The sequence below is a fragment of the Carcharodon carcharias genome, chromosome 26 (assembly GCF_017639515.1).
Source record: "Carcharodon carcharias isolate sCarCar2 chromosome 26, sCarCar2.pri, whole genome shotgun sequence".
NCBI lineage: Eukaryota > Metazoa > Chordata > Chondrichthyes > Lamniformes > Lamnidae > Carcharodon > Carcharodon carcharias.
The window spans coordinates 19,822,578-19,845,015 of NC_054492.1; the positions used below are offsets into that span (position 1 = coordinate 19,822,578).

The following is a 22,438-nucleotide window of genomic DNA, read 5'->3' on the forward strand; positions in this document are numbered from 1 at the left end:
TATTCAAAACATATTTTTCATTTGAGATTTAAAAAGTTGTCTGCTTTCAGATGGCAAATTAAATCCAGGACAAGTGATTTACAAGTTGAAGGAAAATTTACTCATTTCCCTGGTTTTCGAGAAGTCACTTTTTAGAATTATTTTATCTTCCCATTTCATGCCACATTTCCTGAAGTGTAACCTGTTGCTGGGCTCAGGCCAGTGAGTTTTGGTAATCAGCAACTAATTGGAGGGTAGTACTGGCTGATGTGTCCCTCATTTTGTGTCTCCACCCAGGCTTATGAAAAATTAGAAGCTCATTGTGAATAATGGATTCTGAGCTTTTCTGCTGATATGATCAGAAAATCTAATCACGCATGGGCATTGGCCTGGATTTTCCAGTCCCAACTCCAGTGGGTGTCATCAGGGGTGGCTCTCCAATTTTCCCGTCCCGCCCAATGACGATCAGCCTGTGTCAGGGTTAGAAAATCCTGCCCACTGTCATTGTAGCTGCTAATTTTGTTGCATGCTCTCTCTCTGCAGAATTTAAAACAGCATAAAAATCCACTGATGTGTGCTTTGATATTTTAGTTTCACTGGCTCAAGTTGCAGCTAACAACTACATGTAATTTCTTTCCCTTGCTTCGTGGATTAAACAGGCGATGGTAAGTACTTTCCAAGTCCACATACAGCGTGCTACTCTGAGAGTGTTGGTCACAATATTTGTAACAACTTCTGCTCCAGGTAGCAGTGTCAATTATTCGAGGGTCACTGAACCACTGCTTATGCTGTGATTTTACTGTGGGGCAGGGAGGCAGGCCCCAAGTTGTCTTCAGCTGGAACAGAGATTGAACCCCACACTGTTGGTGTTAGTCTGAACCACACACTAACTACCTAGCCAACTGTGCTAACTGGCCCCCCTGGCAGCGGCTACGTATTTAAAAATTAAGCAGGTCAAAGATTATAATTTCCTTTCAAAATTTAAAAGAATGGTTTCTTCTACTCATCATAATGAAGATGCTGTCAGTTCAAAGCATTTGTCTCTAACCTATACTAACGGCTAAAACACAGCGGCTTCTCTTGGCAAATTAAAATAAGATAAAATGGGTTTATTCCCACTTGAAATTTGAAGGGCTGCGGGAAAAGAAGGCTGTGGAACTAATTGGGCAGCTCTTTTATTAAATTGAACGGCATTCCTTTGCAATTCACAGTTTGAAGCATTGGTCCCTGGATTAGCTGAAAACAGGACTGAATGGCTGACTTTCACTCAGTCGAGGTTTATGACACAGTAGTTTGCGTTGACGGCGCCATTGAAGCAGTAAGGTTAATTCAGTTATTTTATTTTAATGCGATGGGGTGCTTAAATAACTCCAGCGCTGACTGAGTGGCACAGGCACTGTCATGGTTTTCTCTTCAGCGCCCCTTCCCCACCCTCAGCAAAATCTGAGAATGATGCATCCTCCGTTGCCTGAGTGGAAAGTGGTAACGATACCAATGCTTCCTCTGAACCGTCTAGGGGTTTTGGCCACCTATCCATCTCAATGCAAACTGTGGAATTGCTAAATAGCTTCATTTCACAACAGTTTGGAAAGTGCTGTCTCTCTTCAGAACTGAGGCACAGTATTAAGCAAAAGTAAGGATGTGCAGTAAACAACTGTAATGAATGGGAATCCTTACTTGACCAATGTAAAAATATGAATATTTCAATGGTTAAATGGTCACAAAAAAATTGTGATTAAGTGAGCTGAAGTTCCAAATCATTTTCATTTTAGTCACAGAATCATGGAATTATTACGGTGTAGGAGGCCATTCGGCCCATCGTGTCTACACCGGCTCTCTGAGCATTTTAACTTCGTGCCAATCTCCTGCCTTTTCCCCGTAACCCTGCTCATTGTTCCTATTTAAATAATCATCCAATGCCCTCTTGAATGCCTCAATTGAACCTGCCTCCACAACACTTCCAGGCAGCGCATTCCAAGCCCTAACTACTCGCTGTACAGTCACTGGTATCAAATGTGACGTCTGATTTTAAAAGAACTCTGCAGTGTTTTCTTCCGCTGAGTAGAGTTATGGGTTGACAGCTATGAAATGTCAAACATTTTGGAACAGTTACTCTTTTTCTTTAAACACAGCTGCACTTTTTGTATCAAGGTGATATTTTTAGCTGTGTTCTCTAGCCATTCAGGAAATATTCCTCAGTATTTTTGTGTAGAAATCCACAGGCTTCATTTTAACTGTTTTCCAAGCTTGCATTCAGACAAATTATGGTGTGCAATTACACACCATGGAATTACAGTAATTCTGTTCAAAGTTGTATATATGCAATATGATAGGTTTTGACGAATAATGAAAATATTCAAAACAAACTGATTATATGTTTTACACACAAATATATCAGCCTGAATTTTCCTCGTTTGGCATTCTTTACATTGAAGCTTCCCAAACCTTTTCCCAATGTGACCTCGTTTTAATGCCTCAGACTTCATGTGATCCAAGAGTAAAAATTGGGGGAGAGGGTTAGGGTTATTGAAGGGGGAGAGGGGTGTAGCTAGATATTTGTTGAGTGGGGGGGCTGTTGAGAGTTGTTCAGTTCGGGGTGTTGAAAGTGGCTGAAAAAAGCAAAGACCCACCTGACAGGCTGTGGCTGTAGCAGCAAGTGGGCCTCTGAGAACACAAAAGATAATGCCATGCCCATTGACAGAGCATGCAAATCTAAAGGGGCCTCACAGCTGCCAAAACTCTGTGTGAGCTCCTAAGCAGCGACCCCACAGGGGGTCATGATCCACAGCTTGGGAACCCCTGCTTTACACAAATGGTGGGATGTGCAGTCAAATTAAATTGTGCTCTTTACGCTCAATTTTCCCAGCTCCTTAGCATATTGTAAGGTGCAGTGTTTGACGAGTTTAGGGGGCACACTCTTTTGTGGAAGAGGAAAATTGTCTTATCTAAATCTCATTAGTGTTGAATAAGATCATTTCTAAAGAGCACTTTTGATTCCCATCTCTCTCTCTCTCTCTCATGCGCACACACACACACGCGCACAATCAGACCTAAACTGCTGAATAAATGTTATCGGCTTTGTATGCTTTCTATCTCTGGTGTCCAGGAGCTTTTATTTGCCAATAAACTTTGCAGGCATCTGAAAGTCTGAATTTTATTCATTGCTGTGTATTTAACTAAGCACAGAGGGCTTGATTTTCATGTTGACAGCTTGCCAGTTTCTGAGGTAATAATAATGTAAGCATATTGTTTGCTGGGTAGTTACACTTTCTAATCACAGAACTGCAACGACTCACCTTACTGAACATGGATACAACTTATGCTACATCATTTCATGATGAACTGTAAAGGAGGCAGAGCCATTTTACCTATGTTTTAAACTCTTCCGGCCTCCAAACCATGGCTCATGTCTCCATGCAGCTAGTGGAGAACCCAACAGCTACTGAACTTCGCCCTGCTCCACGAAAATTAAAAAAACTTACCTGGGGCAAGCTCAATGAATCCACAATGCCGCCACTCGCCTCCTACATAGGAACGGGCGGTTGCTGGGGTCCACTCCCTCCCTCGTCATCAAGAAAATGGCCGAGGGTGGAAACTGAGGTGGGAATTCCAGCCATCCCACTAAGCAGCCGTTTTATATCTTCTCTGATCAAAGCCATGAAAACCTGGCCCAGAGTGTGTATTTTGCTAATTTTCTCTAGGGATATGCATGCATTGTTCCTTATTTTGTATGTCCTTGAACAGTTTGAGGACTGTTTGTTTTGTTGTCCAGTATTCTGTAGATCATTTTAAGAGCCAAATGTGGAGCATTAATAAAGAACAGATTAAATATGCATTTTGTGCTGTCAGTGGTATCAGCACTCTTGTACAGAACAGAATTACTCAACCTTGGATTGAAGGTCGCTTTCCTAATACCTTACTCCAGGAATGCTGCAATGTGCTGCACCATCAGCTGATGAGATGTAGGCCTGTGTCTGTGATTCCCTGCACAGTGATCTCCTGATTTCAAACATCTCCCTGCTGACAATTGCCAAGAAGAAGCCAAACATTTCCTCAGTTTTACTTTAATAATGGCCCTAAACTGCTGTATTTGGAATATTTTGATAACTTTCTTTTCTGTTTTCCTTTTGTGGAGAGCAAGGAGAGGGAACAGCCCTGTGCCCCAGCTCAATGAATATCCCATAGCCAGAGATATGTAATTTAAAGCCCAAAAGCACATTAAGTACAAAGTCTCCAAGTTCATGGGTGAAGGCGATTGCTCCCTATTATGAGTATCATTGGGATAGAGAAAAATCTGATTGATTAAATTGGTTGGATCCATTGATTTTTGGATCATCCATTAGTTTTAAGCTAATCATTGGCTACAGCTCTACCAAGCCTAATCTCCAGGGTGTTTTCTGATAGTACAAAAGCACAAATTCATATATTTACGTTGCAAAAAAATGTACAGTGTACATCCATTAGTTAACTGAAATCATCTTTCAAACGCCCTCTCACCACTTACCATTTGAACCTTTCTCAACAGACTCTGGCTGCCCGAAAAGCAGGTATATCCTTAACCATGGTCAACAGAACCTCAATAAACAATGAAGAATTGGTAAGTGTGTTTCTTTACTAGTATCATGCCTGTAACATGAACATTAGTTGATGATTAGCTTTTACACATTATACACACAAACATTATGTGCAGACAAAGCTAAGAATCTGGGAAAGTCATCTTACAAACTTGTTTGAAAGCACCACCCATAGGCCAGACTCCAACTACTTTGTTACAGACAATTATTTACATACAGGAGTTATAGTCTACAGTCTACATGTTTACACAGGCATTTTCAAAATGAAACATTAACAAAAAAACATGATCAAGAGTTGGGCAATAACAGTTTGGACAGAAACCTTGCACATAAGTCAGAAGTTAGTGACATAAATATTTGTTGTTACAACTTCATGCAAATGTGACGTGAGGAAAAACTTTTTCACACAACAAGTGGTTCAGGTCTGGAATGCACCGTCTGCAGTGTGGTGGAGGCAGGTTCAAGAGGACATTAGATGATTATTTGAATATAAACAATGTGCAGGGGTAAGGGGAAAAAGGACAATGGCAGTAGGTCATAATGCTCATTTGGGGAGCCGGTGCAGACACAGTAGGCCAAATGGCGGCCTCCTGTGCCATTAAAATTCTGTGATTCTGCTAGACTTACTGCTGTTGCAACTGGACTCGAGTGGAAGCAATTCTATTCAACCAGCAAAGCTTCAAGGAAAATCACTAAAAAGCTAAAGCTTGGTGATAAGTTAAAAGCCGTACTAATGAATATTCTAAGTCTATTTCTCAGTTTATACAAACTTATCAACTCTTCAACACACTGCACAAGACATTTCAAAATCTCTCCCACTGATTTGAAAATGGCCGAATAATTTCTTGGAAAGAGAGTCAATAAGTTGAAAACATGTATTAAGAGAAGAACTGATATTGTAGAAAAGAATCAAAATAAAACGTAATTTGGATTTATTAAAAATGTTACCATGATTAAATATGCCCCTCTTGTAGATTAGTGCATGAATTGTTTAAGATAACTGGGGATGTGCTGGGGATTTTCACCCCTCCTAAATAATGGCTATATCATGAGGGGCCATGAAATGTGTCCCTGAGTTTAAGATATGAGGATGGTGAGCTGTTCTGATCTGTAAGTTTCGTTAAATGACAGCAAACATTGAAATCCCACGAAGTTTAAAAAGAACTTAAGGTAGTTTTCTAATTAAATGCATTGTGAACAAATTGGTGCCTTGACCCAATGTAAGAATGCGTATGTAGTGCGAAATGATTACATTTTTGGTTCTTAAAAGTAACAAACAAGTCATATGCTTAAAATATGAGAGACATAGGGTGGAATTTTATGCCAGTGGGATATTACGGTCCCGCTGAAGTCAATGGACTTTTGAATGGCTAGCTGCATTTTATAGTCCTGCCTCTGCTGCAACGGGGGAGTAAAATTTCGCCCATAATGTTAGTTATCCTCATTGTCACTTTACATAAAAATCCATAAAGGAATCCGCGAGACAAATTGAAAACTGAAAACTGAAAAAGTTTGTGTAATTTGGAATGATCTCCCTAAAGACCCTGTGTCTCCTATTCAAAAGTATTCAATCCATATCTCTGACCCTAAGATACAAGGGAAAAATGAAGTTGTTTTCAATATCAATGCATTTCTCACAGATTTCATACACAACACTTCAAACCTTGTTTCAGATGTAAAACATTTCTAAAAGCCGGTCATTTCATCCTAGTTCAAACCTGGAGAATTAAATTTACAAGCAATTTACTGACACCTAATTCACCCCAAGAATTGCAGCAGATACAATTACCTGGCTTCCCCCAGAGAATACCTGAGCAGTGACCTTGAAGTGACAGGCTAGATTAGAAGTGAAACCTCACATCTGCACTTCAGACCCAGGCTACTCAAGAGCAATGTTACAGGAAATCTGATTGTGTACATAAAATTACAATTCACTAATTCAAAGCTGAATACCACAAATGTAATACTTTGTATTTCTGAGAAATAATCTGTATTGTATTTTTATAAATGCAAAACTGTACATGTTCTTCTGCTACTTGGCACCACCTTGAGCACTGAAGAACTATATTGACAAATCCTACCATGTTTCTATTTGCTAACCAAACAGATATTTTCTATTAAGCCTTTCAATGTTGCCACTTTTTTGCTTTATGAATTATATTATAATGCCTGGATGCTTAGTATATCTCCAACAGCATGTTTAACTGAGTAAAAAATAAAACATTTGAATGAATGATAAGAGCAATGTACAGAAGAATACTTATATCCAGAGTCATGTAGAAACCAGTGGTTTCAGTAATAATCATTTTAATGCATTGCCAATTTTACAATCTAGTTACAGCATGGAATATTGTAGTAAATTTTATATACCCACAATTTGTTAAAGCATTTAAAGCAGTTCTTTAAAATAGCAAATTCAGATATTTCTTGATCCTACTTTTAACAGAAAGCACACGTTTATAAGAAGACACTGCAGGCCTTAATCTACCCAATATCATCAACTACCCCACATAACTTCGAGATTTGGACAGCAACTACTCCTACCTACTGCTATGAATGTGAGGGGCTGCTTTGGGGCATAGCTAGGCAAGGCATGCGTTGTACAGAGTGTGGTGTCAAATGCCATGAAAAGTGCCAAGATCTTCTAAACGCTGACTGTTTGCAACGTAAGTATTTTCGCTGACAAATTAGTGTGTCTTACGTTTAGAGAGAGAGGCAGAGCAGACTGGCAGAAAAGAAGTCTCAGTTTAAATGCCCAGATTTTGCAGTCAGCAGCAAACGAATGGTATTTGCCTTTCATTATGTTTACCACTGTTCATTGACCTTTCAAGGGCAGCTGGCAGTTATCAGGAGTCCTCAACAGGAGATCTGGAACTCGTATGAACAGGCCATGCAACATTTCTCTTTAAACATTCAGATTGAAGATTTCCACTGAGACATGCGGTGTCTAAATCCAGAATTGGAAGTTAGAATATTTTTTTCAATGCAGAATCATGTGCAGTTAGCAAAATAGGAGGAAAGAAAGATGGAATTGAGAGAGAAAGAGGTAAACGACTGATAGAAAACTTAAATATATATATCTTTTTAAATCATGAATTAAAATGTGGAAGAATGAGACTCCATACTTGTAAAAGTTAATTTTCAGTGCCAGAGGGGTTGCTTGACAGTAATAACAGCCTCACCATTTTTTACCACAAAATGCAGCCAGTATTATCCCATACAAAGGAACCTGACAATGTAGCACTACTCGGTTATGCACTGAAATAACAGTTTAGATTATGCTCAGGTTCTGCTCAATCCCCCTCAGCTTATCTGTTTTACACATCAAAGCTTCAAAAACTCCCTGATTATTTCAATTTAATTTCCTCCCTCACTATTCCCGTAATCCGGTTACTCTCCAGTATATCTGTTCTCAGTCCATCTATATTCCAGTTATACCTACTATTGCTATATCACAGTCTCCTATGCTTCCAACCACATTCTGACATCACATTCCATATCCGCCAACTCTGTCAAGTTTATAAAATTCCCTAATATCCTGAACCATTCAAATGTCTAGACTCCTCTTGAGTGCTTCCATCCCTCTGATAACTCCTAGACAGTAGTACCCCACCCCCAAGCACTTCCAAATTCGACAGTCTACTGGTGAGAAATGCCATTCCAAATCTTCCAAACTGTCCTGCCATGAGCAGTCCCCAAGGCCAGATACCTCTAAAGTCCTCCTAGACTCCAGACTGCATTCCCACTGAGTATTCAAGACAACAGCACTCCCACATCCATCCTGTATAATTATTCTTGTGCTTTTTCTCAAGTCCCTCCCTCAATCTAGCTCACCCAACTCAACAAATTGATGCTTCCTGGTCACACCGTATTCCCCTTCCTAATAATTCTTCTCTCACCTGTAAGCCCAACACAAATTCCTCTTGCCTTACTGTTTATTTTCAGCTTTAAGATAGGGATAGATTTTGAGTACATCATTAAAATAACTTGCCCAAGGTCTGTAGAGACATTGAAGGCCAAACCATTAATGGTTTAGAAAGTAGGTCAGAAAATGTTTATGGATTTTAAAGTAGGCTACAAGAAATTTAGATATTGCCTTTTAAGCCAAACTATCCATTTAACTTAGCAACTTTGTTTTAAAGAGATGGGAAAACTATCCATGGATTAACATCTTGACTGGTCCTAATTTAAATATTTATAGAGATGTCAAAAAATGATGTTTCTGTGCAGTGCTAAGAACAAGTAATTTAGTGATTCTATCCCACTACAGCTGATGGTGAAAATTGAATTCAATAAAAATCTGGAATGAAATGTCTGATGACCACAAAACCATTGTTGATTGTCGTAAAAACCCACCTGGCTCACTAATGTCTTTTAGGGAAGGAAATTTGCTGTCCTTACCTGGTCTGGCCTACATGTCACTTCAGACCCACCAACAATGTGGTTGAATCTTAAATGCCCTCTGAACAAGGGCAATTAGGGATGGACAATAAATGCTGGCCTTGCCAGTGAGGCTCACGTCCCATGAATGAATAAAAAAAAAACAAAGGCTTTAGGTTTCAGGTGTATATTTTTTTCTCTTGTGAGTTTGTTTTTGAGGTTTATAATTTTAAAAGAAATATTTACCAGAACATTTTTGATTTTCTTTAGAAATGCAATTGAACAGCATGACGGTCTGGCTGTTTGGGGTTCAGTTTCAGAGAAAATAAAATTAGGTAACAGATTGTACTGGAGTCAGGGCATCAAAATCCTTTTGGTGACTTTTACTTCACAAATCTAACTCATTTAAAATTCTAAATGATTAACTGGTTTCACATTTCCAATTTCAGGAGCAGCTGAGAAAAGTTCAAAACATGGTGCGGAGGACAAAACGCAAAACATCATCACAGCTATGAAGGAAAGGATGAAAATCCGAGAGAGAAACAAGCCAGAGATTTTTGAGCTGATTCAACAGCAATTTCAAGTGTCTACAGAAGACTATGCACAACATTTGAAAACAGCAAAACAGAGTGTACTGGATGGAACTTCCAAATGGTCAGCAAAGATAAACATAACAGGTTAGATATCCCTAGAATGTTGTTCCTCAGTAAATACATTTAATACATAAGAATGTTATATCATTGAGAAAATCTCACTTATACCAATTGTTCAGAATACAGTTATGTTTTGGCATTTTTCAGGCTTGCTAAACAAAACCTGTACATCTAGCTACATTAATAATGACATTGTTTCTGCTGGACATTACTTGAGTATGCTCAATGTCCAACGACCTCCAAACCCATTAACTTTATTGCGACGAAATAAAAAATGCTGGAAACACTCAGCAGGTCTGATAGCATCTGTGGAGAGAGACAGAGATAACTTTTCGAGTCCGTATGACCCTTCTTCAGATCTAAAGGGTGGTAGAGATGTGGTGAAATATATACTGATTAAGGGGGGATGGAACCAGTGAAGCTGGATAGAAGACCAGCCATAGGTGGAGGCAAAGGAGAGTTGGCAAAAGATGTCATAAGCAAAAGGCCAAAGAGTTGTTAATGGTGGTGGTACTCGCTAAATGAGGTGCTAATGGTGACATTAAGAAAGCAAAATGTGATAATGGCCGGACCAGGGTATGCACCCTGGAAAATGACAGATGGCCCTAGTGGGGGTGGGGTGGGATGGGGTGCGGGGAGGGAACAGTGCTGGGAAGAAAGATCAAAAATAGGCTAAAAGCTGGGGATAAAACAATGAATGAGATTGGAAATAAATTTTAAAAATAATAATGAAAATAAGTGGAAAAAAATTAATAAAAGTAAAAAATAAATAAAAATGAATATGGAGGATAAAAGGGGTGGGGATGGAGGACAGAGTTCGTGGTCTGAAATTGTTGAATTCAATATTAAGTCTGGAAGGCTGTAAAGTGCGTAATCGGAAGATGACGTGCTGTTCCTCCAGTTTGCGTTGAGCTTCACTGAAACAATGCAGCAGGCCAAGGATGGACATGTGGGCATGAGAGCACGGTGGTGTGTTGAAATGGCAAGCGTCAGGAAGGTCTGGCTAATGCTTGCAGACGGACCGAAGATGTTCTGCAAAGCGGTCACCCAGTCTGCGTTTGGTGTCTCCAATGTAGAGGAGACCACATTGGAAGTAGGGAATGCAGTAGACCAAGTTGAGGGAAGTGCAATTGAAGTGCTGCCATTATCTCATTTTGCTTTCTTAATGTCACCATTAGCACCTCATTTAGCGAGTACCACCACCATTAACAACTCTTTGGCCTTTTGCTTATGACATCTTTTGCCATCTCTCCTTTGCCTCCACCTACGGCTGGTCTTCTATCCAGCTTCACTGGTTCCATCCCCCCTTCTGGTGACTGGTAGCTTCAGCAAGCATGATGTAATCTTAAACATAAGGCCCAATTAATGTTAATCATAAATGAAGTATGATGGGACTATGAGATGATGTGAATATCTTCAACTGCATAAGCTGCAGGCTGGGATTTCATGAATCCTGAGAAAGCAATTGCACACACAGACACACACACATAAGTACACACGCAAACACAGAAAAACCCAAAGTATAAACAATACAAAAAAGTGCAAAAAGAACAAAATCATACTTCAAAAGGTGCAACCATGTTAAGGCATTTATACAAATGTGTTGGCCCCTTTAAGAATGTGTCAGAGGTGAAGCTTCCTGCTTCACCCAGGCCAAATGGACAGGAAAACTGCAGTGTGATCCCATCTTATATGGCTGAGAAATTGCAGTATGTAAGTTAGTTATGACCATTGTAACTATTGCGTATGTTAGTGATTAAATATATTATGGATGCCAGTACTGAAATGAAGCTTTTACATGTTAGCCTGGCATTGCACAAAACAGATGAGGATCTGAAAATATGCATCACTGACTGACTTTGTGTCCTGCCTGCCCATGCTGTGTTGACATCTCCAGCAATGTATAACAAGATTGTCGTATGATGTATCTGTTTCTTGTCCAAATCGTTGAGCACCAGATCTATCTGATTGTTTATAAATGTTATCATAACTGTTTATACATCCAAAATAATCTCTAAAATACAGAACTGTATCTTAGGAAGCCCCTTGTCTTCTGGGAAATCTCACTGATAGAGCTAATCTTATTTTAAGAGCGATGTACTATTGAACTGATTAAATTAGCGGAATCTGTGATTGAGTAAATCGCCTAAAATGTTCTGATGTTGATTTTATTTACTGTCTTCCTCAGTGCAACACTGAAGACTGTTGCATTTCAATTAATCTGTGCAATATCCAGAATGTTTGCTTGGATGCTCAGGAAACCAGATAATCCCCAAATCACATTAGATTTTCACAGAAAGTTCACATGAAATATTTCTGCCAATTTATGGTCCAATGTCATGGAGTTTAAAATGAAACTAATGGGAGCAATTGATGCATAATCAGCTGGAGTTGATATGTCAGGTTTGACAGTTATAAATTGTGTAGCTGAATGCTGAAAAGTATGAAACCCAATTAAGCCCATCCTAACATAACTATGAGCATATGATTTAGGGGCAGGAGTAGGCCATTTGTTCCTCGAGCCAGCTCTGCCATTTGATAAGATCATAGCTGATCTGATTGTGGCCTCGACTCTACTTTCCTGTCTGCCCCTATACCCTTTGACTCCATTGTCAATCTCAAATCTAACTAACTCAGCCTTAAAACTATTCAATGACCCAGCCTCTGCTGCTCTTTCAGAAAGAGAATTCCACAGACTAATGATCCTCTGAGAGACAAAATGTCTCCTCATCTCCGTCTTAATGGGAAACCCCTTATTTTTAACTGTGTGCCCTAGTACTATTCTCTCCAAAACGGGCAAACATTCTCTCAGCATCCACCCTATCGAGCTCCCTCAGGATCTTGATGTTTCAATAAGATCAGCTCTCATACTTCTAAACTCTTATAGATTCAGGCCCAGCTTGTCCAACCTTCCCTCATAAGTTAACCCCTTCATCCCAGGAATCAGTCACGTGAACCTTCACTGCACTGCTTCTAATGTCATTATATCCTTCAATAAGGAGACAAACTGTACACAGCACTCCAGATGTGGTCTCACCAATTCTAACATTTCATTTGCCTTCCTAATCACTTGCCATACCTGGGTACTAATTTTTTTGTGATCCGTGTACCAGGACACCTAGATCCCTCTGTACCTCAGAGTTCTGCAATCTCTCTCCATTTTAAATAATATGCTGCTTTTAAATTCTTCCTGCCAAAGTGGACAAGTTCACATTTTCTCACATTGTGCTCCATTTGCCAAATTTTTTGCCCACTCACTTAACCTATCTATATCCCTTTTGAGACTCCTTATGCCCTCTTTGCAACTTATTCTCGTGCCTGTATTAGTGTCATTTGCAAATTTAGCAGTCTTATATTTGGTCCCTTGATCCAAGTCATTGATGTACATTATAAATAATTGAGGTCCCAGCACTTTTCCCTGTGGCATTCCATCAGTTACAGCTGGCAGGTTATGACATGGCAGGTGGCATGTGCCAGGCAGACCAAAGCCATGAGGGAAACTTAGCCAAGCTATCACAACAGTTTTGCAATTTGTATTTATTACAAGAAGGCTTATGCACTGAATTCAGAAGAATTGAGTCCACTAACCCCTTTAGAGATTTTAAAATTAAGTTAAAACATTTATTAATGAAAGGAAAAAAATACACACAAGCTTACAGTTACATGGTTATTTAGCCTTAACAGTTCCCAGCATTCTTGATTGAACAGGCTCCCAACTACAATAGCCCCTTTTGAGGCAACAGTCCAAAATAGATTTGAAATTGTAAAATCAATCCAGCAGGGTTGCCACAGCACCCACTCGACTTTGGAATTCCAAAGGCTTTTAACATAACTTCAGTTACTGGATACAACAAACTTTTGCTAAAGTGGCTGGAGGCTTTTCCCCAAGGACTGCTTCACATGGTGTACCTTTTGATCTCACACAGCTGCACCCCCTATATAGCCTTCCATCCTTCTTTATGTATGTTTTTTCTCTTTAATCTGTAAATTCCATTGTTCTGTAGGTCTTTGGAAATTTATTTTTCCCATGGTATAAAAATCTTTCATGTTGTCAATATGGCTTCTTTCCTTTTGGGAAAGATAAACAACATACCCTTACCCTATTTATCTTGTTAGTTGTAAGTATCCTACTATCCCTTTGAAACCCAAACACTTTTTCACTTATCTTAAAACGCAAATTTCCATCACATCCTACATGATGCCCTAATCCATATTTACTCATTGCCATTTCACCTAATTCCTTTTGATAATTTCAACCTTGCAGCCTATCTGACTCTAATTTAAGTAAATCAGCCACACAGACAAACATAAGCCCGCAATAATATGAAAAAAAATACGGCTTTGTGACACAGCTTACCAACCTGAAAATGACCCAATTGTTCCTATCTGTTTCCAGTTAGCTAACCAATCCAATATCCATGCTAATATGTTATCCCCTACACTCTTAAGCACTTATTTTGTGTAGTAACCTTTGTGACACCTTTTATAAAATGTCTTTTGGAAATCCGGGTACACCATGGCCAGAACGTTGCTGCCGGTGTGTGAGGGGTGGGCTCGACACACCAACGTGTAAAATTACTCAAAATGACGTCAAGCATGCGTCCCGATGTCATTTCACGTCATTTCCATATTGTGTCTGGTGGCCGCGTGCCGGAGGCAGCTGAGCACCCGACGAACTGTTGAAGGCCTATTAAGACCATTAAGAAGATAACTTACCTCACTAACAACGCTGTCCATCCAACATTAAGGTTGACGGGCAGGCGAAGAGCCTAAGTGGCCTTCGCGTTTTCCAGGAAACCTCATCCACGGGCGGGATGAGGTTTCCTGAAAGTTTTATAAAATTAGTGAATAAGTTTGGTAAACTTGACAAACATGTCCCAGCTCATGTGACACTGTCACATGAGGGGACATGTTTACATAATTTTTTACTTGAATTTTTAAAAACTTTAATTCTCGATTCAGTTTCCCTGAGGCAGCTTCAGGGAGATTGCTGCGTTCTTTAGTGCATGTGCATGAAAGAGCGCAGGCCACGATTCTCCCTCCCCCTGCCCGCAGAGAGGTAACGCTGAGGGCTATGGAATGTGTTTTACTCTGGGCTGGCCTTAATCGGCCCGCCCGCGTAAAATGGAAGCACGCAGCCGATCGCACTCGCCCCCGCCAAGCCCACCCGACATAGGTAAGATTCAGCCCCACATCTACAGGTTCCCCATTATCTTTTACTTTTAACTATTCTTCAGGGTGTCTTCAGGAGACCTTCCATCATAAAACCCTGCCTTGTGTTGGGAGAAAATCACCAATCAGCCTGAGTGCAATTGCAGCAGAATGCTAATTTAGAAAACCAGACCATGAGAAACAATTCATGAGTACAGAAATGCTTGCCTATGACCTTTCATCAGAACCGATCTGATGAAAGTTCACCAGCCTGAAATATTAATTGTTTCTCCCTCCGCAAACGCTGCTTGACCTGCTGAGTAGTTCCAGCATTATCTGTTTTTATTTCAGATTCTCTGCATCTGTAATATTTTACTTTTTGTATTAGTGTTTCCCTTTAAGGGCTTCTAGATCCACCCAAAATTAGACCCAGCACAATCTTCTAAGCCTTGCAAAAGTGGAACTCAGAGAACTAGATTTGCTCTGAATGTCCATGCATCTTCCTCGTCCATTCAGTAATACAATGACATCTACTTCCCAAGTCAAAGACAAAGTTCTGCCTGTGTTCCACTCAACGTTCATGATGTAACCATTAACTTGTCTTGAAGTTTTTATTTGTTCATGGGATGTGCCTTCGCTGGCTAGGCCAGCATTTATTGCCCATCCTTAATTGCCCTTGACAACATGGTGGTGAGCTGCCTTGCTGAACTGCTGCCCATGTGGTATAGGTACACCCACAGTGCTGTTAGGAAGGGAGTTCGAGGATTTTGACCCAGTGACAGTGAAGGAACGGCAATATATTTCCAAGTCAGGATAATGAGTGACTTGGAGAGGAACTTCCAGGTGGTGGTGTTCCCATGTATTTGCTGCCCTTGACTTCTAGGTGGTGAGTTTGGAAGGTGCTGTCTAAGGAGCCTTGGTGAGTTAAAATGAAACAAAAGGTTCATTCCTACACACATCATCTGAATTTTTCTAGATTATCTCAGTCAAATGCATTGTTTATATAATGGTTAGAAGAGCCTCAAACTTAAGAAAGCATTTTCATCATCTGAAAAGAGAGTTGAGGCTGTTGATGATGTGGGACACTATCTTTACAGATATATCCTGTCCCAATGAGTCAAGGCTACAGTATTCAACATGGTCTACTTTGAAAATTCTTCATCTTCTGTATCCTCTTCTAACCTTTTATTACTTCCTATTAAAATCCTTCACTGAAGGTTCTGAATGTTTTGTCCAAATTCAGTCTAGATTTTATTTAAACTTGACCTACTATCTTCCCATTCATCTTGTTAATACTTCCATACCAACTGGCATCCCAATCCTAGAGGGAAGATAACATCACCTGTTGCTCAGAGTGAATAATCCCATTGCCTATAATTTTCAACCCTTTACCTATAGTCCAAGGGCTTAAAGAAGAAAAATCAACACAAAAATATTCTTGCATACAAGAAAGAGCCATGAGATATATGATTGGATAATTACTTGCCCTGACTTCTGTTCAGCCACCATTAGGTCCCAGCATATACAACACAACATTTGCTCCCTGAATCACAGTCTATCGATCATTTGAAATTCCACCATTCTGTGCTTGTTGAGGGTGGGGGGTGGTCAAATTCAATTTGCCAAGTAAGCTGCTACTTCCCAGTATGTCAAAATTCCAAGATTCCAACTGTACCTACAGCTAATTGCTCCCAATATTCTCTCAAAACAGGAATGAATAATTGACTGGGAGGGCAATTTTAACCCTTGAAAGCAGAGGATTTGGCTCAGGTGGGTGGTCAACATTGCTAACCCACCCCCTTCCATTTTTAATGGAGGTGGGACAGAGGCTGGCAACCAGTCGACTCTCGAGAGTTGGACTGATCATTGGTAGGTTTAGAGACAACTGGGTGCCTCCGTTTTAACATGTTTTCCATTTTTAACTCATGTCACCTGGAATTCCCTGGCTTTAGAAAACCTGCCTTGTAAAAGAGGGGAAAATGAGCCAGATTGGTAAGCTAAATTCCACAACCGCATTGGTTGTCGATCAGAGGGAGCAGGAGAGCTTCCCCCTTTTTCTCTTTAAGCCAACAATCTGTAAAACCATTCGCTTCTTCTCTCACCCACACTCCTGTCTGTGATCTGTCTGACCTGTTTATCGCATGATTTCTGAGCCCCTGATTTCACCACCATACCCGATCTCGATGTAGCCCCTGTGAATTTGCCTCCTCACAATCGCCAGCCCACTTCCCCATGACCACGCTTTAACTTCCCATGATCACGCAGTGCTCTCCCACAACATTTCTCCCCCTCCCTCCACCACTAGACCTACCTGTTGCTCCACTTCATCTGTCTGCTGCAGGCTTTCCCACTCGGCAGGCAGTCAACAGGCCACACCGATTGGCCAAGAGGCAGACACCTGCAGAAAACACTTAAAAGCTGTCCTACAATTAAAATCTACAGGACATTTAGGAAAAAACCCTTACTCCACCTGCTCCCTCTGAATGCACCACTTGGTAAATATTGGGACCAGAATCTCTCTTCCCTCCTACAAGTAAATAGTCCCATTGGGAATAAAAGGAAGAGGGTGGTGGTTTTACATGGCATACATTCCTAAGTGACCACAAATCATAATGTTAAATGAGTGGCCAGGTCAAGCTAATCTCAATGAGATGTTTAGATGGGCACTGTAATGGGTGAAGGTGGAGCAAAATGGCCAGGATTCCTGCTGCTTAGTGTTATGCAGTGACCCCTGATTGAACAGTGTCTGGTTATTGGGTGAGGGCAGGATTATGGTTAATTATAGTACACTGTGGTAATAGTGGTAATAGCCTGCTAATACTAAAGCTCACAAGTGGCCCTAAATAGCCACTTAAGTGAAGCACTGGAGTGTAGACAGTATACAAGGAAACGCATTGTTACCTAGGGAAGAATTGCCAAAAAAATAATTTGCTTTTATGCATTATTTTAGAAATATATTGAAAAGTTCATCGGTTTTATATTTAGCTAAAATTTTACTTCGACTTTTCAAGTGAGCATAACCTTTAAACTGAAACTAAAGTGGTATTAGTTTGAGGAAACAGCTGCTATAGCTGCGATTTTATTTTGTTTCCTGAAAGTCTCATTTGGAATAGTAACTACTGGTAGGCACGTAAACTTACGCACACAATTTTAAAGTAAAGTGTTTTTTAAAAACCAATTGACAGTGGAAAAAGTTGGCATGTGTAACATTTTCATTTAGCCCTTTTCTCTAAATTCAAGGTAAGTTACTTTGAATTGAAATTGTACAAAATAGGTGGTATTTTATTTAAATTGCTTAATTTGAACTGCTGGATAAGTTTTTTTTTGAGCTGTATATGATATTGAATTAATAGGAATAGACTTTATGGGTTGAACTTTTCCACCAGGTAAGAAGCCTCACTGACGAGGCTGAAAACAGAACTCCACCCCGTGTACACGGGCAAGGGAACCCTGGGCTGCGTTTTAATCAGCAGTGGCCAATTAAGAGGCTACTACTGGGACCACTGTCCAATTGAGGATGGTGGCCCACCTCCCAGAGCTACCAGCCCAGAGGGCCAGCAGCATTGAAGCCTTGGCAGCAGCACCTTTGGAGGTGGCCACTGCTGAGGCTGCATGATAGAGAGGTAAGTTTTGAAGGCGAGAGAAGTTTTGTTTTGTTCTTTCTGTGCTGGGGCCAGGCAGGCAGGTCCCGGTGATCGGGGGAGAGGTGGGGGGGCGTAACATTGTCACGAGAGTGGCCGTTGCCACCATGGGGCCCATCTGCAGACCCTGAAGCAGCTATACACAAGGAACCCCCCCCCCCCCCCCCCCCCCCCCCCCCGCCCCCCCCTCCCCTGAGAGTGGTAGCAGTTAATTGGGCACTTAATTGGCACAATTGTCCACTCACTGAGCGGCCAGTCCACTGAAGCTCCTGCTGCTGGCAATAAGCGAAGTGGTAGGAAGACAGCAGGCTTTGCTCCCGACACTGTACCCTGCCATTTTGCTAACCCAGCCCAACTCCAAAGTACTGGTAAATTCCATCCTTGCATATCCCCAAATAACATCTCCCAGGAACAACTCAAAGGCCTTCATGTACAATGAAATACCTTGAGGTAAAGCAACTATTCTATATGAGCCAAAATAAAGCAGCATACGTGCTTTATGGGATAAATTTACTGATGCTGAACTTGGGGAGTGCACGTCAGAAGATTGGTGGAACATTGTTGTATTCCTGTCTCTGATCCAAACTCCCTTTCAGTGGGGCTTCTCGTTGGAAGTGCTAGACCAATAACCCTATCCTAACATTTGAACAGACTTTTTATCAGCACAAATGAGCAGTTAAAAAGATGCCATTATAAAATTAGCCATATTTAAATGTCAACATGTCTGATTGAAGTTATTCATTAAACATCCCAAGCTTTCCTTTGTGCATACAGTGCTTTGTGCTCAGGGTTTACAAGCAAAGGACAAGACAGGCTCGAGTGATCCATATGTCACAGTGCAAGTGGGTAAAACCAAAAGGAGAACGAAAACCATTTTTGGCAATCTCAACCCAATCTGGGATGAAAAATTTCATTTGTAAGTACTTGATTATAATTTTCATTGTTCACAGTGTGTTGTCATACCTTTATGGCGAGATCTTAGCTTTCATGTGATATTTTTATTACATTTTTCTGACAAGTTTGACAAGGATGTATATAATATATATGCCCTCATTGAACATCCCTTTATTTCACAATTTTCTAATAAAGTGTAAGAACTGACAAAAGTGAAAATAAGGCATATTCAAGTTGAATGACTAAAGCAATTTTTCTTCAATCATAACATCAAGCACATCGATAAACGGAACTTGTTTCATTGACGGATCTGGTGCAAAGTAAATATTGTCAACAATTTCCTGCCAGCTAACATAATCAATGGAAAATATGTCTAAAAATTCCAAGCACTTCTATGTTTGACTTTTATCTGAGAGAGGTGCAGAATCACGGGAGCAGCTGCATCACCTGTCCAAAGCCAGCTTGGGGAGACTCGAACCGTTTTCGGGCTCAGGCTCCATTTGAATCTTGCTTGTTTATTGCGTGTGCCAAACAGGCATCCATCCCACTGCAGCTCATTGGTTGTGAGAGGATGGGAAATCGGTGGCTCCTACTCTGAGCCAGGTGGCAAAAATGAGCCTGGGCATGAAGGGGATGAGATGATCACAAAGGGTTATGGTGGGAGAGGGGGTTGAGCCAGCTGCAGTCATTTTGCGGAGCCTGGTAGGAGGGATTTTGTTCCTTCTGGACCACAAAATTCTCCCCTTCACCACAAAAAAAAATGGGCTTGAAGGACTGCTGATTAAGCCTCTCAGCACCGAATGTTAATGGACGGAGTGTCAGTGGTGCATACTGTTGCCAACTGTACTTGAAAACTGCAAATCGGTCCTGCAGCTGAAACAGACTCATCTTGAGGGGTGAAGGCATGGGACGGATTTAAAAACAAAGATGAGAAGTTTAGAATCAAGGGGTGAAGGCATGGGAGGGATTTAAAAGCAAAGATGAGAATTTTAGAATCAAGGTGTTGCTTGACAGGCAGCCAATGTAGGTCAGTGAGCACAGGGGTGACGGGGAACGGAAGTTCTGTGGGTTAACACATGGGCAGCAGAGATTTGAAGGACGTCAAGTTTATGCAGGGTAGAATGAGGGAGACCAGCCAAGAGTACATTGGAGTAGTTGAATCAAGAGGTAAAAAAGGCATAAACGAGGGTTTCAGCAGCAGATGAGCTGAAACTGGGGTGAAGTCAGATGATACAGGAGTGGAAATGGCCGATCTTTGTACAAATGTGAGGTCAGAAGCTCATCACGGGATCAAATGTGACACCAAGGTTGCGAACAGACTAACTTAATTTCGGACTGTTGCTGGGGAGAGGGATGGAGTTGGTAGCCAGGGAATGGAGTTTGGAGCATGGACTGAAAACAATAGCTTCAGTATTACCAATATTTACAGTCTTATCCTTGACTAGTTTCAGTTTAACATAGCCCGGCTTAGTTCAGGATGCCACTCACAAGGATTACACTGCAGTTGTATTTTGCAGTAACATAAAGCCTAAAACTGTTATTAAGGATGTAGGTTTCCTAGTCACCGTCTCCATTCATCTCCCTAGCTGCTACCTGAGGCTGCACCAGACTGTTCACAACCTTGGTGTCCCATCTGACCCTGAACTGTGTTTCTCGGCGAGTATCCCCTTCATCACCAAGGCTGCCTACTTCTTCTCCATCACCTGTCTCCATCTCTGCCTTAGCGCATTTGCTTCAGAAACCCTCATCCACGCCTTGCTTTCCTCTAAACTCGACTATTCCAATGCTCTCTGACCTCCCACGTTTCTAACCCTTTGTAAACTTGCGCCCATCCAAATCTCGGCTGATATCTTCACTCGCGCCAGGTTCCTTTCACCCATCAGGCCTGTACTGGCTGATCCACATTGGCTCCCAGTCTGGCAGAGCCTTGCTTTTAATATCCTCATTCTTGTGTTCAAATTTCTCCATGGCCTTGCCCCCTCCATTTGTATGTGTCCTCCAACCCTACAACCCTGAAAGGTATTTGTGCTCCTCCAATTCTAGCCTTGTGTGTTTCACAGATTTTTCTTAACCATTGGGGGCTGTCACTTAAATGGTTTAGACACTTAGCTCTGCAATTCCCTCCCTAAACTCCTCCCTAATCTTCTCAGGTAGTCCTTAAAATGTTCTCCCAATATCTCTTAATATAGAACAAAAGCAAAAAATGCTGTAAATACTCAGGTCAGGCTGGATCTATGGAGTGTGTAACAGAGTTAAGGTCTCTAGTAAATGGCCTTTCACTGGAACTGTGGAAAAGTTTTGAGATATAACAGGTTTCATGTGATGACAGGGGCAGGGAAATGATGGGCAGGGTGGGGGCAAAGAAGAAAATGAAATGTATCTGATGGCAAGGAAGGCAGGAGAAATTAAATGGTGAAGGGGATGATAGTGCAACGAGAAAGGGGGTGGCAATGGGACAGACAAAGAAACAGTAGATGGGCTCAGAGGAGGCGTAAATGGGAATAGCAGAATCATCACCCGTGGTTGCCAGCCAAAAAAAATGGGGACTGACGTTATAGTCTAAAACTGTTGAACCCATCGTTAAGACTGGAGGCCTAATCAAAAGATGAGGCGCTGTTCCTTGAGCTTACATTGAACTCCATTGCAACAGTGTAGGAGACCAAGGACAAAAAGGCGAGAGTGGTACTGGGATGAAGAATTAGAACAAAAGGCCCTCGGAAGCTGGTGTGCAGAATGAGGTGCAACGTAGTCTGTGTTTGGTCTCCCAATGTAGAAGAGGCACATTGTGAGCTGAATTGAAAGAAGGTGCAAATAAATTGCTGTTTCACCTGGAAAGGAGTGTTTGGGGCTCTGGGCAGTAAGAAGAAAGGAGGTAAAATTGTTGTATCCTTTAATCCCTGCCTCACTCCAGCAGTTACCAGAGTCGCAGGCCGTCAGGAGGGGTTTCCCTTCACAAGGCTGGCCTGACAGCTGCGACCACGGTTTGTTTTTTTACCCCCACCTTGAGGTGTCCTCATGGTCTCCCGCCAATATCGGCTGTAACCATTCCTCCCCGTGGGGCTACCGGGTTGCCCACAGCCTCGGATGCTCCATTTGGGCCTCCTGCCTGCAGTGCCTGCCTACTGTCCTTAATTGGAACAGGCTCCCAGAGGCAGCCTGTTAATTG

The 22,438-nt window shown here is 41.3% G+C and overlaps 1 protein-coding gene across 5 annotated transcripts in view; it reads left to right on the top strand.

The window, feature by feature from the left end:
* LOC121269822 (protein unc-13 homolog C-like) overlaps nucleotides 1-22,438 on the top strand; it is a 599,906-nt gene that overhangs the window by 321,967 nt on the left and 255,501 nt on the right. For all 5 annotated transcript variants that reach the window (XM_041174809.1, XM_041174810.1, XM_041174811.1 and 2 more), the window contains 4 exons: nucleotides 4,505-4,576; nucleotides 7,000-7,219; nucleotides 9,383-9,610; nucleotides 19,153-19,294. In XM_041174809.1, coding sequence (XP_041030743.1) covers nucleotides 4,505-4,576; nucleotides 7,000-7,219; nucleotides 9,383-9,610; nucleotides 19,153-19,294 — 662 coding nt within the window. The remainder of the gene's footprint in view (nucleotides 1-4,504; nucleotides 4,577-6,999; nucleotides 7,220-9,382; nucleotides 9,611-19,152; nucleotides 19,295-22,438) is intronic.